At 43.6% G+C, this 13584-nt stretch overlaps 2 protein-coding genes across 4 annotated transcripts in view; one reads left to right on the plus strand and one right to left on the minus strand.

Moving 5' to 3' along the window:
- The window catches only part of TEK (TEK receptor tyrosine kinase), a 105513-nt gene extending 95861 nt beyond the window's left edge, over positions 1 to 9652 (plus strand). For all 3 annotated transcript variants that reach the window (XM_007098502.3, XM_007098501.3, XM_015544901.2), the window contains 5 exons: positions 3007 to 3077; positions 4125 to 4165; positions 5096 to 5192; positions 7013 to 7112; positions 7912 to 9652. In XM_007098502.3, the coding sequence (XP_007098564.2) occupies positions 3007 to 3077; positions 4125 to 4165; positions 5096 to 5192; positions 7013 to 7112; positions 7912 to 7986 (384 nt within the window). In that variant the 3' untranslated portion in view covers positions 7987 to 9652. The remainder of the gene's footprint in view (positions 1 to 3006; positions 3078 to 4124; positions 4166 to 5095; positions 5193 to 7012; positions 7113 to 7911) is intronic.
- A 620-nt stretch (positions 9653 to 10272) lies between these two features.
- The window catches only part of LOC102954162 (putative exonuclease GOR), a 41250-nt gene continuing 37938 nt past the window's right edge, over positions 10273 to 13584 (minus strand). The window contains exons 15-16 of the mRNA XM_007098565.3: positions 12025 to 12145; positions 10273 to 10461 (exon numbers count right to left, since the gene is read on the minus strand). Of these exons, the coding sequence (XP_007098627.1) occupies positions 10379 to 10461; positions 12025 to 12145 (204 nt within the window). The 3' untranslated portion in view covers positions 10273 to 10378. The remainder of the gene's footprint in view (positions 10462 to 12024; positions 12146 to 13584) is intronic.

Genomic DNA, 13584 nt, shown 5'->3' on the forward strand with positions numbered 1-13584 from the left:
TTGGAGAGCTCAAGAGGAATGCTTAGGGGGGCAGAGCACTTAGATGGGTCAGAACGTAACTGTGTCTGCTGGAAGTGGCTGGGAGAAGTGTCCTGCAGCAGCATGGGGTCTGGGAGGAAAGACATTAGCCCTCAGGCACAGGAAAGGAGAGGGAATGGAGGGAAGCCAGCTCCCTGCAAGAGGGGTGCAGTGTGGCAAGTTACCACCAGAGGGCAGAGTGGCTACCGTCTCTGTACTATACAAATCTGAGATTTTGCACTCCAGTTGCCCCTCCGAATCATCTGGGGAGCTTTCAAAAAATACTGACGCTGAGTCCTACTGCTTAAATACTATATACATACTTACATACTCTGATTCTGTTATCAGTTTGTGGTTGTTTTTTTTTTTTTTTGTTTTGTTTTGTTTAAGTCCCCCAGGCGATGCTAATATTGGAAGTGTTGCAAGCTAACATACTAAGGGATTTGGGGCTTTATTACCATTGATAGATGCATCCCCTCTCATCAATGTCTTTATGACTATAGTGTTTCATGTCTGTGCTAGGTTTGGGGGTGACATAAATTGGGACAGTCTCCACCTTTAAGTAGCTCAGATGCATAATAAATAACATTTCATTAATAATGAAAAACAGTTGATTAATAATGAAAAGCAGTTGGTAAGTGCTGACGGCAAAGAAAGCACAGAGGAGAAATGCACATGGGGACACAGAGGAAGCACACTGAACTGAGCCTGTGGGCAATCAAGAAGGGCTCCGTGGAGGAGGCTAACTCTTGTGTTTTACAAATGTTAAATAGATATGGGAGATATGAGAATGAATTGGAGGGTGCAGTACATGTAAAAGCCTAGAGACAAAGGAAGGTAGGAAACATTTGGGGGACAAGTAATTCAATATGGCTGGAGCATAATGCAAAAAAGAGGGAGAGTTAAAATTCAAGGTGGGAGGAGGAATCAAGGATAAGGTCTTTTTTTTTTTTTTTAAGTTTATTTTTGAGAGAGAGAGGGGCAGGGGTGGAGGGGAAAAGAGAGAGAAAGGAAGAGGATCTGAAGCAGGCTCTACACTGAGATCAGCGAGCCCTATGTGGAGCCAGAACCCACAAGATCATGACCTGAGCTGAAGTCAGACTCTTAACCAATTGAGCCAACCACATGCCCCACAGGGATATAGTTTTATTGAAGATTTTTGAATTCCAGCTAAAAATTTTGGACTCAGCTAAGGAATTAAGATCTTGGGACAATAAGGACATTGAAGAACTTTTTAAAAAAGGAACCACGTGTTTGGATTTGCCATTTTGAGCCATTAATCTGGCTGTGGTGCAGAGAACTGATCCTTAGGGACTGAACCTCTAAAGCAAGAAGATCAATTAAGAGGTTGTCATCAGGTAACAGATGATGGTGGCCTGAACCCAGGTGGGAGAGCAAGAGTGACAGATGGAAATGGACAGACCCAAAAGAAATCAAACAAGAATAATAAAGTGCACGTGGAAATTAGTAATTTGGAGGCATGAGGTCAGAAGCTAGCAGGTACATAAAAGCAAAGACAAGACAGAAAATGTCAATGACTCTTTCCATTCCTGTGGAGGGGGGGAAAAGGCTAGAATAACAGGTGTGCCCGGAGGTGAGGTGGGCATGGAGTGAATATTGGGGAGCACAAGAGGTAGGTTTGCAAAGCGGTAGTTTTATAACTGAATCTTAAAGTACCAATCGGGACTTAGGGTCAGAACGGGCTTCAGAATATCTCTACTTCACAAAGACCTAGGAGACAGTGGCACCTTCAGGACTAGAGTTGGGGCCCAGGGCATGGCTGATCTCAAGATGATCTCAAGATGGGTCTGGGAGAATGCCTTCTCCTATTTCAGGGGAGCTGAGAAGACCCCCAAATACTCTTGATGTTGTCTTACTTCCTGGCTTGCCACAGCTGAAACGCTGCTGTTAGAGCTTGACAAATCCCTGGGGGAGAAGGCCCTCTCAGTAGGGCTTATATGATTCCTGGAGTGGGTTGATGGGAAGGGAGCCCAAAATCACAGTTTTATTCTAGCAATAAAACTTAGAAGCCAAACTTCCCAATGTCCAGTCATTTTCCCCAGGCTGGACTTAAAGAAATGGGGACAACTTTGGGGTGCCTGGGTGGCTCAGTCAGTTGAGCGTCTGACTTCAGCTCAGGTCATGATCTTGTGGTCTGTAGGTTTGAGCCCTGCATCCGGCTCTGTGCAGACAGCTCGGAGCCTAGAGCCTGCTTTGGATTCGGTCTCTCCCTCTCTCTGCCCCTCCCCCACCCACACTCTGTTTCTGTCTCTCAAAAATGAATCAACGCAAAAAAAAAAAAAAAAAAAGGGACAACCTGGGTGGAGTCAGCACTTGGCCCCCAAAGGGCAAATGATTGTGTGTCATCCCATCTTCAAACCCAGTGTAAACTGCATTGATGGGAGGTTATATCCTCCTCCCCCACTAATGTGGACACACACTGTTCCCTTTGGTCGGAAAGGCTCTTCTCTCCCCGACCCACCTGAGGACACCTACACATACAGAACCGAGCTCACGTGTCCCCTTGTCTGAAAGTCCTCCCTGTCTCTTCCAGGCGTGGTCGGCCACCTCATATCACCTGAGCCTTTCCCACACTACACTTTGATTCTCCGTTTCCCTGCTGCCTCTCTCCCTTTTCAAAGCTCTGAGTGCCTCTGAGAGCCACAAAGTGAATCAATGAAATGCCTACCAAAAATGCACATGCCCATCCACACACACATACCCACACATGTTATTTTTCTTTATACAAAACTGTGGTAGGGACTCCTTGAGGTCAGCAGGGTTTATACTCCTTGCACATCTTTGGATTTGAGAACACTCTTGTACATGGGACATAAACAACAGCTCCTGACTGTGCTGTATCTTACATGTGGGGAATCCCAAACACACTTCCCTGTGGGCTTGAGTGAACCACAGCTCCGTGCAAGCTGTGTGCCTGGGGAAGGGTCCCTGTTGTGCCTAAGTGGCATCTCACTTTGTTCTCTCCAGGGAAGGCTCCCGGTGCGCTGGATGGCAATCGAGTCGCTAAATTACAGTGTGTATACAACCAACAGTGATGTGTGAGTAAGCCTTTTATTGTGGAGGGATTTTTTTTTCTCCCAGAAAAATAAGCATCTGACAGAGTCTTAAAGCAAAGTAGGACTGTTATGTCTGTCTGTGGAACAAAAGTAGTCAGTAAGCCCGAGAAATGAATTTGGAGTCTATGAAATAAGCCTCAGAGTAGACAGTATTCAGGGTGTAATGTAAGATCCCTGGTGACAGGCTGTGGGTGTCCTTCTGCCCGTCAAGGAGAAGTGGTGAATTCTCCATCTCCAGAGGAGCAAGAGGCATATGGAGCATTCCTGCCGCTCCACTTCCCAGACTGACCTCAGCATACAGGACCCAGAACAGTGAGGGGCAGTTCACAATAGCTGCTGGGGGTCACATGTGGCCCGGGAAAAAGGCAGGCCAGATCAAGGGCCCATGTCTGCTCACAGCCAAGAGAGACAAGTCTCAGGCTGGTGGTGAAGGAAGGGCTGGGAGTGAAACTTAGGCCATCTCCGCTCCCCCACCCCCACCCCCCCATTGACGGGAGGAAACACTGAGGCCCTGAGGCTTGAGATGACTTGTCCAGGGAGTTTAGCTTATGCCAGGGGAAGGGCAGGGGGCTGGCAAGCACTGCTTCCTCACTGCGTGCAAGGTGCCTTTTGTATGTTCTCTTCCATTGTCTCTGCATAATTTTGAGGCGGCAATTGGTGTTCCCACTTGCAGAAGACACGAAGAGGCCTCCAGAGGTTCAGTAACTTGTCCCAGGTGACACGAGTATCAGGCGGCCGAGCCTGGATTTAAGTCCAGTCTGTTGGCTTAGAATTGCACCTGCTTTCCCCAGTACCAGCTCATGTTCTCCACCTAAAGTGAGTGGGCGTTCTCACACCGTTTCCCCGTTAGGATCCTTCCCTTGGCCTAAGAGGAGGTCAGCACAGGCCACGTACAAGACCCTGTCCTGAGGAGCACACATTTAACATTTCCTTTTCTGGCAAAGCATCAGTCACCCTGACTTTTGAGGCAGGAGATTGACGGGTCAACCTGTTTGTTGATTGTTGGTTTCCCTACTGTGTCTCCTGCAGATGGTCCTATGGAGTGCTCCTATGGGAGATCGTTAGCTTAGGTGAGTATCTATGTTTATCTACTAGGCGAGACTCCAGGCAATGGGAGTGGACCCCTCCCATTCTCACTCACTGTGGGATCCCACGGGTGCCATCTTTCTGGGGCACCACTAGATGGGACTGGGACATAGAACTTGATGGGTTTCCATGTATGAGTGTGTTTAGTCCCATGTTTCTCTTTTTGAGAGCCCTGTGTCTAATGTCATATTTAGTACTAACAACCTGGTGGCTGTGAACTTCATCATAGGTTGTCTTTGTTTGTACAGAGATGTCACAGAACTGTTATAAGTTCACTTCTACAACTTTAAAATGATATGTTACACAGCCATGAAAAGTCATTTTTGAAGACCATTTAATAGCATGTGAAAACATGCATGCCAAAACCCAGAAACTTCCTTACACTGTGATCCCATTTTATAAATGTTATACATGTTACACATGAAAAACCTGGAAGGAGTCTGTAGGAGAGCACTACAAATATTGCTTGCTTGCTTCATGTGTTTTTGTATTTTCCAAGTTTTCTATATTAAATATGTATGTTTTAGAATTAAAATTGGGCAGTACCGATTATAGATAAAATCGGAATTGTATAAACCCGACCAAGGACTTCCAAATAGGACAAAGATACATCCCATTAGTACAGTAGAGGACTCGTGTGCAGGTGAACTCAGGAAAGAGAAACAGTGTGGGTAACAAGGAGCCACATTCTGGATCTGTCTGCCGATGGAATGGCCACACTGTCATGCAGTTTGGGGCTTATGTCCAGCTGCGATGTGTGGTGGGTTTGCTCAGACAGGAAGATCATGCTGATTTTGTGTCTTCTCTTGACACACCCTGTCTCTATCCCAGTCTCTGGGCTTGAGGGGCCTGGGGCAGGAGACGCTGTGCTCCACCCAGAGGGGCTCAGGGCAACCCGGTTTCCTGTCTTGCAGGTGGCACTCCTTACTGCGGGATGACATGTGCAGAGCTGTACGAGAAGCTGCCCCAGGGCTACAGACTGGAGAAGCCTCTAAACTGTGATGATGAGGTGTAAGTCAGCCTGGGGCCATTTAAACAAATGTCTATTCAGGGGTGCCTGGGTGGCTCAGTTGGTTAAGCATCCGACTGTGGCTCAGGTCGTGATCTCACGGCTTGTGGGTTCGAGCCCTGCATTGGGATCTGTGCTGACAGCTCAGAGCCTGCTTCAGATTTTGTGTCTCCCTCTCTCTCTCTGCCCCTCCCCCGCTTGCACTCTGTCTCTTCCTCTCAAAAAGAAATAAACATTACAAAAAAAATTAAAAAGTCTACTTTGAGAGAGAGAGTGAGTGGAGGGGGTGCAGAGAGAGAGGGAGAGAGAATCCCAAGCAGGTTCCACACTGTTAGCACAGAGCCTGACATGGGGCTTAATCTCACAAACTGAAACATGATAACCTGAGCTGAAATTGAGTCAGACACTTAACCAAATGAGCCACCCATGCGCCCTGCACCTTAGGGCCATTTTATCTTAACCTTCCCCTGTGTGTTTCTTGGACAGACTGCCACTAATGAAGGGGGTACCTGATTCATACACACATGCGTATATGTATACCTGTACATGCACACACATTGAGATCCTACATACTGCCCCCCCTCCAAAAAAGAAGGGGAGTTCCTTAAACTAATACCATTCTGTAATGGGCAGGGAATTGAGAGCTTTCTAGGCACAGAAATCCAGGAGGAATTTAAGGTGATGATTATCAGGAAGGTTGAAATGAAAGGAAAAAATGCAGAAAAGATCTGAAATCAATTCATGAGACTCTTCATGAGTAAATGCATGAAACCTTGAGACTAACTTTGGGGATGGAGATTTTAGGCTGTGACAGTAGGAAGTTTTTTTTTGTTTTCTTTTTTTTTGTTTTGGGTCATAGAATCTTGCTTCTGCAAGGATTGTTTTCTAGGAGTAAGAATTATACCCAGGGGAAGAATGATTAGCTTTTGTGAAACCACCATTCTCAAAACTGTCTGAGTTAGCTGCTGCCTAACTGGCATGATGTGAAAGCACAAGGCTTTAGGTTCAGCAAAGAATTAATTGTCCAAACTGAGCCATTTCTAAGAAAGAGTGCTATTAATTATGGTACTGATACAAGAGGCCATAAACCTAGACCATGCTAGGTTGATAGCCTTCTGTGCACATAAGGTTCCTCTGAGGCATTTGTTCCCAGTGTGAAAATTTGAGCCCAGTCAGACATTGGTTCTGTAGCCCTGGGGGGAGGGGGGAGGGCACTGCCAGGAATCTGCATTTTAATAACGCAAGTGGTTCTGACCACATTTGGGAGAGTACTGTCTTAGACCAGTGCTTCCCAGACTGTGTTCATGCACGAGCAAGAGGTAAAGAAGTGATAGAAGGGGGAAGGAGTTCTGTGGTCACCTTGGGAAATTCCATGTTAAGTCAGGTTAAACAGGTTTTTTGTTTAAATGGCAAGACTTCTCAAGAGTTTGCTCTGCTAATCCCTAAGAGGGAGATGCAGTGTGGAAGTTGGCAAATTTATTAGAGTATGGAGCCATTTTTTTTTAAATAACATTTTGAGAGACACAGTATTCCAAGGGACATGCTGCCCTAGACACATGACTCAGTTCTTTCCAGATAATCAGAAGAGGTGAGACCAAGATCCTGCGGGAATGGTACTCAAGAGAGGCACTAGATTTGCTGGCAGAAGAAAGGGGGTCTTGAGGGAGGTGGGAGGCTGGATTGAAACTCAGTGCTGTACCCTGTGCTGCCAGTCAAGTGTAATGACCATGTGTTGAATGGCTACTTTCTCTGTTTTCCATACCCCACACCGGGCCATGCCCAGGACTGAAGCACAGAGTTAACTGGCTCTTTGTTTCCAAAGGTATGATCTAATGAGACAGTGCTGGCGGGAGAAGCCTTATGAGAGACCGTCATTTGCCCAGATACTGGTGTCCTTAAACAGGATGTTAGAAGAACGCAAGGTGAGCGTGGGGCTCAGGACAGGGTCTTGAGTCAGAATTCCTCATGTGCCCTGTATGGTTAAAAAAAAAATGGCTGATACAAGTCACCAAGTACTTCTGGGCATAGCCCTTGGTATTAGAGGGACATAAAAGATGTGGCCGCTAACTTTGAGGAAGTTACAATTTCAGAGGTGGTAAGATTTCTGTAAAAGAGAGTCACATGTGGTAGAACAGATAGAATTAGCTTGTGAGCCTCATGAGTAATGTGGCCTGATCCTTCAATTTTGTAGAAGAAATATACACAAAGAGGTGAACGTGATGTGTCCAAGGACACACAGCCAGTAGTAGTGGAGCCTGGTGTCCAGTTTCTGTCGGGAGGGGCAGGAAGTCTATCAAAATGTCCAGCAGGTGGTCGGCTATACTGATCTGAGGTTGAAAAGGCAAGTCTAGGTTAAGGAAAGGGATGGCAGGTTACCACAATGCAAGTGGTAATTAAACCAGAGATGTGGGGGGGGGGGGGAGGGCGGTTACCCACAGGGATGGGGACAAAGAAAGTATCTGTAGAGAATGGGACATCTCCGGAGGGACAGCAGAGAGTGGCCTGGAGAGAGAGACAGGGTGAAATCTTACCTACCGAGGTCGAGGGATGCATTTCAGGAAGAAAGTTGTCAAATACAACATGGGAACTTAAGACAGAAAAATGACCCCCAGGTACCTAGTCCTTGAACCACATGAAGGGAGCTGGGGTATGACTGTAAGTGCCACGTGCAGAGGCAGTACCGGGGGAGCCGGTGTCTCTGACCCACTCTTGCTCTTGTAGACTTACGTGAACACCACGCTTTATGAGAAGTTTGCCTACGCAGGGATCGACTGCTCGGCTGAGGAGGCAGCCTAGGACCAAGCCCACCCACCTATATGTTCTGTCTCCCCTCCACTGGCATGACAGACCCTTGATGCCAAGCAAGCCAGCAAGACTGTGCCAAGAGAGGTGACCTAGAACATAAACATGTACATATATCGCTGTGTGTCTGGGACTTTACCACAAAAACCCGTGTGTGTGAATCTATAGTACACTTTGACTCTCATAGGACTGTATATACTGTTTTGAGTAAGAATGTGCTGAAATCAGAATGCCTGTTTGTGGTTTCATATGCAATAATATATTTTTCTAAAAATATGGACTTTACAGGAAGGTGTGTGAGTACAATTACTATAATGCATAACTCATTATCATCCTAGGTATTTTTGATATTTACCTTCATAGTGAATGCTATAAAATCTTTGGCTCTGTAGAAGAAAGATCTTGTTAGTAAACCTAAGACCGGCCCTGATAGTCCGGGTAAGAAAAGTGGGGGAAATAGGTTAGTTCTATCAGGGTAGAGGTTAACATCTAAAAGAGATCCTGCTGTCCATCTCTTAACTTTCTCCCTCGTGTATAGAAGCCATCCCACTTTCACTTGGTCATTTGTCAACTTCGTCATGTGTTTCCAGACCCCACCAGTCAATCCAGAATGCTAACACCTAAAAGTAAGCTTCAATCTCATTGCATACAAGTCTAAGAATCTTTAGAGAAGTACAAGTTTGATAAATTAATGAGATTTGGTTTTAGTTTCTCTGGTAACATGGATTTGTGCATTTTAAGAAACTGAAGTAGGAAGCCTGGAGTTCCACTTGGGAGACATGCGACATTTGTATCAACTGAACATCCCTACATGTATTGCACGTTGTTAAGTTTCAGTGTTGATCAGTTGTGAGTTTACAGTTTATACCGTAGGCACATGTTGCACTGAGGTCATACAGTAAGTGAATAAATGTCTTGCCTACCCACTTTTCGTCCGGGAATGTTTCTCATAGGTATTGACAAACATCTTTATTATACTTTAAAGTTATCCTCCTTGAACTTGTCAGTAAGATCCATGTAGAGCAGCAGGTGGGTACTCGGCCAGACAGGGGGTCGCAAGCTCCCAGGATTGGAAACATCGAGAAGTGTTGTGTCTAGTTCATTTTCTTGCCAGGGCCATATACCTCCAACTGAGAACTTAAATGAAGAGCCCTTGATAATGAGTCCCAATAGTTTCTTTTGCTTTTTACCCAAATGCTGTAGAGAGACTCCTGACAACTGCTAGCTTGAATGTATAGTATGTGGAAATGAACCACAACAAGGATGATCTGAAAATGTAAATAAGATCTTCACATTTTTCATATGGCTTTGGAACAAACGTTAAGGTTTTTTCCCCCCTGTAATAGTTTGACCTTCTTAATTATGTATTACTTAAATTCATAGTATCCAAAATTTGAATTATTTCATGTCAAGTACATGAAAAGAGACATGGCGAAGAAGTACTTGCGATAGTAAGAAAAAGATGTTCAATGATAATTATTTGTAACTCAAAATGCCAAGGCAGCAAACCTGAAGTATGTTTGAGGGCCTGTCGTCGCAGGCACTGAGGTCCTTCTGGCACTCAGGTCTCACTACTGATTACTCAGATGCACCTGTATCATCGGCAAAGAAACCTTTGTCATTTTGCAGCATTTTAGCAACATTAATATTGAAGGTTCATCCTTAAGGGTAATCAAACTGAGTTATGTCGTGTAGTTTCCACATCATCAAAAAGCAATTAAGCAAGGAGGAGCTAACTCCTCAAAGGAATTCAGACAATTCCGATAAAAGGAACACAGGTTAGAGCATGGTACGTTTGGGGGACCCACAGGACACTGCCTTAGAAAAAGGAGTGGTTATGAATTAAAATCAGGTAACATTACAGCAGTTAGAATAAAAACACATAATGCATTAGCCAAAGACCTAAATCTTTTTGTTAACAGACACTGAAAATTTACGTTTACTTTGTGAGGAAAACCTATTCTACATATATATGAGACCTAAAAAAAGGTCTGTGTATTAGGTAAACATGGTTTTAGGTATTGAGAGAGAAAAAGAAATGTATGCAACTTCAGACATGACCTTGATGGAAGTCACGGACTCATTGCTTCAACTTGAAACCATTGTTACTATCAATGAAGAGGAACCGAAAATTCAAAACAAACCAACTTTAATTTACCCATTAACCATTCTCCCCTCAGCAATCATAACTTAAGAAATAAACTATGGAAATTTAGCCTTTAAAATGTAATAAATAAACCTCAACAGCGCTTTCCTTTCTCCTCTTTGAAGAAAAAGGTCAAGAAACTTCATGCCATCATAGACCAAACTCTACTGGCAGCAGTAGAGGCCAGAGGGGTCACTGACACAACAAGGCAGGGACTGCAGATCTTGTCAGACAAAATGATTACTTCCTTCCTTTCAGGTCTTCTTTTACCTTCCAGAGGACCAGTTCCATGCAGGCAGTTGCATTGTCAATTGAATTGTGACCTCCAAGTAGTACAGAATATAAAACAATGTGTTAGACAATGACTGTACCCATGATATCACCCACAGCTGTTCTCAAAACAAAGCCTGGAGTTAATGTTTATAAAAAATTAACACTGGTCACTTAGCAAAATGGTATTTTGTTTGCTTTGTAAATGCTGTACATAAGTCTAGATTAGCAAACATCTCCCTTTTCCTATGTAGCCTGTCCTCGCATGGTGACTGCTTTGCTGTGACTAGATAGCTCATGGGTGCTCTCTCTGGAAAGAAGGTCCAGAGGGAAGGTAACAAAGGGGCAGGTATTACAAAAAGAGATCCAGCAAGGAGTAAAAAACAGTCTGTGAGGAGAAGTAGAACTGTCTACACAAAGAATGACCTCAGATACAAGAGTACATGATTTAAAAGAGTGGATGAAATTTACCCAAAATATAAAGTCTATAGTTCTGATGAGGATAATAAATGTATGAGATTAAATGAGAAAAATCATACTAGCACTTCTAAAATAGTGGGTGTATTTTTCATTTGTGTTATTCTGAAAAATTCTGAAAAAACAAAACAAAGTATCTGTATTTTTATATAAGCTATTTTTTAAGTGAAATATTTTCATGTGTAAGGCTTAAGATGGATTGCAATAGAACACATTTTATAATAGAATTTTGTAGGAGCTCTTTGAGATGTATTTTTAGCAAAGCAGGTAAAGATCCACTTTGAGATTGTATTAGTGTCTCACAAAGAATGAAAGAAAAAGACCATAGGGGTACAATATGTATTTTGTACAATTCATGACATGATCAGAAGGGCTTCCTGTATCTTAGGTATCTTTAGAAACAGCATTGTAACAAATTTTAACATGCTCAGAATTAATTTTCTTACACTTCTGTATTGTACATAAGAGGAAACTATATGGGCATGAAGGTGTCGAGTAACTGACATCTATTCCAAGGCATGCACTGCTCAACTGTGCATACAGCAATGCCACTAACAAGGGAGGTGGTAGCTACACTTGTACACCCAACATTAGACAAGTTAATCATCAGCAAACCCAGAAAATGTTCTGGGAGCAAGATACACTAATTGAGTAGAAGTCAAGTGCATATATAATGCATGTATTGAATTTGAGCTATACTTCTTCTAACAACACACCATTTACTCTGGGTGAGATAACCTGAACCCAGTGAATTTCATAACCTCATTTAATGAAAAGCCTATATGAAAAGGGGTACACAGCAAAATTTAGAATGCAATTCGATCTCCACACCAAAAGAAGTTTTATACATGAATTCAAAGGCCAGGCAATTTGCCCAACAATTATCTGGCCATCATTTTCTGTATAGCTGCTGTTTTGATGCCTGTGGAAGATCCAGGACTATACCTGGCAGTGGGCATTGGCTTTTTACATGCTTTCACATAAGCAGGTACAAGTCTTTCCACTATAAGAGAGAATCCATGAATAAGAACCTACCTTAAGCATTTCAGAGGGCAGAACTTTTACCATCAATCACATGGTTTGTTTACTTAAGTCAGATGTAGGGTCCTGGTATTTATCATTAGCAAACAGGCTCTTACCATCATCCTGAATAATCCTCTGTAGGTAGTCAGCCACCAGACTCTTAAGGGATCTTTTGTGAGGCAAGCCTAGTCGATGAGGAAACAGAACTGTTGTGTCCACAACTGAAGTGTGAATTAACTGTCAAAAGAAAGAGAAAATCCTATCAGAGATTTTTCCCAATGAGTAACCATATAGATAGCAGCAACAATAATGGTAGCAGCAGAGTTATGCTACAAAAGCAAGTAACATGAAGCAGTTATGATGTAACAGTGACTAAGCATGCTACATGGAATATCCATTACAACTTGCAGAGTAACTCAATGAGGTAGACCTTTTGTCCCTTGTTTACAGTCAAGAAAACTGAAGCTCTGAGAGATTAAGAAGGGAGTTAGTAGAGAACCCAGAAATCAAATCTAAGACTTTGGGAACCACTTTCCTACTGTGAGAGCACCACCAGGGGGCAGCATGAGGGCAGAGAGGGTCAATCAAAGACTGGGGGGAGATGCAAAGCCATGCCCCTACCACCTTGGGACTCGGCTGAGGGGGGCACACCTCAACCTAGCACATGTCCCACCGCAGATTAGTGGTTTACTTGTCTGTGTCCGGGGAGGGGGCATGGACAAGGACTGTGTTCCGTCTAGCTCCAAATTTCCTGTGCTTATACATGTAAGATGGTGAAGAAATTTTTACAGAAGTTTCAGAAAGCAGAAAATAGGATAGATAAAGAGCAGTCAGACAACAGAGCCTAGAAACAGTTTGGATTCATTAGGAGAGTTGCATTTTTTGAAAGGTGCATGCAAGAAGATTAGCCTCAAGAGTAATTTAAAGACCCACTGAAAACTGAGGAATTGGAAATTTAACATTCAGCATGCCTAGAAGCACTTAAATTCTCCTTTAATGTGTCAACTACCAACGAGACACCAGTTCCTGGCTGCAGAGTATTGAGTAAATAAAAGAAGGTGGTGGTGGAAACAGAGACAAACAGGAAAATCCAGGAGTTATTTGGACAGAAGAAACAGACTGAACACAATGAGGAATCACGATGGCTGGAAATTGTGTGGTCTGGGAGACAGGTGCAATAGGATGGCTCCTGAACAGTTTGAGAGGTGAGGTCACTGAGGTGATGGAAGGACATCCCTGGAAAGAGCGTTCTTACAGAAAATTTATGTCCCCACCTCTCTTTCCACACAGCTTGGCAGGGTCTGAGTGGAAGCACATTCCAGTATTATCTGTCACATGCAGAGACAACAATGCTATTTGAGACAAATATCTATTCTTTGAATCCCAGCTTTACATAGAAAAAGGCTGACATTCACCTATGAAATGTAAATGGCCTTACTGGTATTCTTGCACTAAAAAAGAACTAGCCCTTCTTTGCCTGAAGGTAAGTCCTAGGGTGGCTCAAAGTTCTAGAGTCTCCAAAGTTCTAAAGCTGTGCTGTGCCCTCTGATAAGCCACCAGCCACATGTGGCTATCTAAAAAATTCAAAAATCATTTTCTCAGTCACATTAGACATATTGTAAATGTTCAATAACCAAACGTGGCTACCATCTACCATAGTAGATAGTGAACATATA

Source organism: Panthera tigris, chromosome D4, assembly GCF_018350195.1.
Source record: "Panthera tigris isolate Pti1 chromosome D4, P.tigris_Pti1_mat1.1, whole genome shotgun sequence".
In the NCBI taxonomy this organism is placed as follows: Eukaryota; Metazoa; Chordata; class Mammalia; order Carnivora; family Felidae; genus Panthera; species Panthera tigris.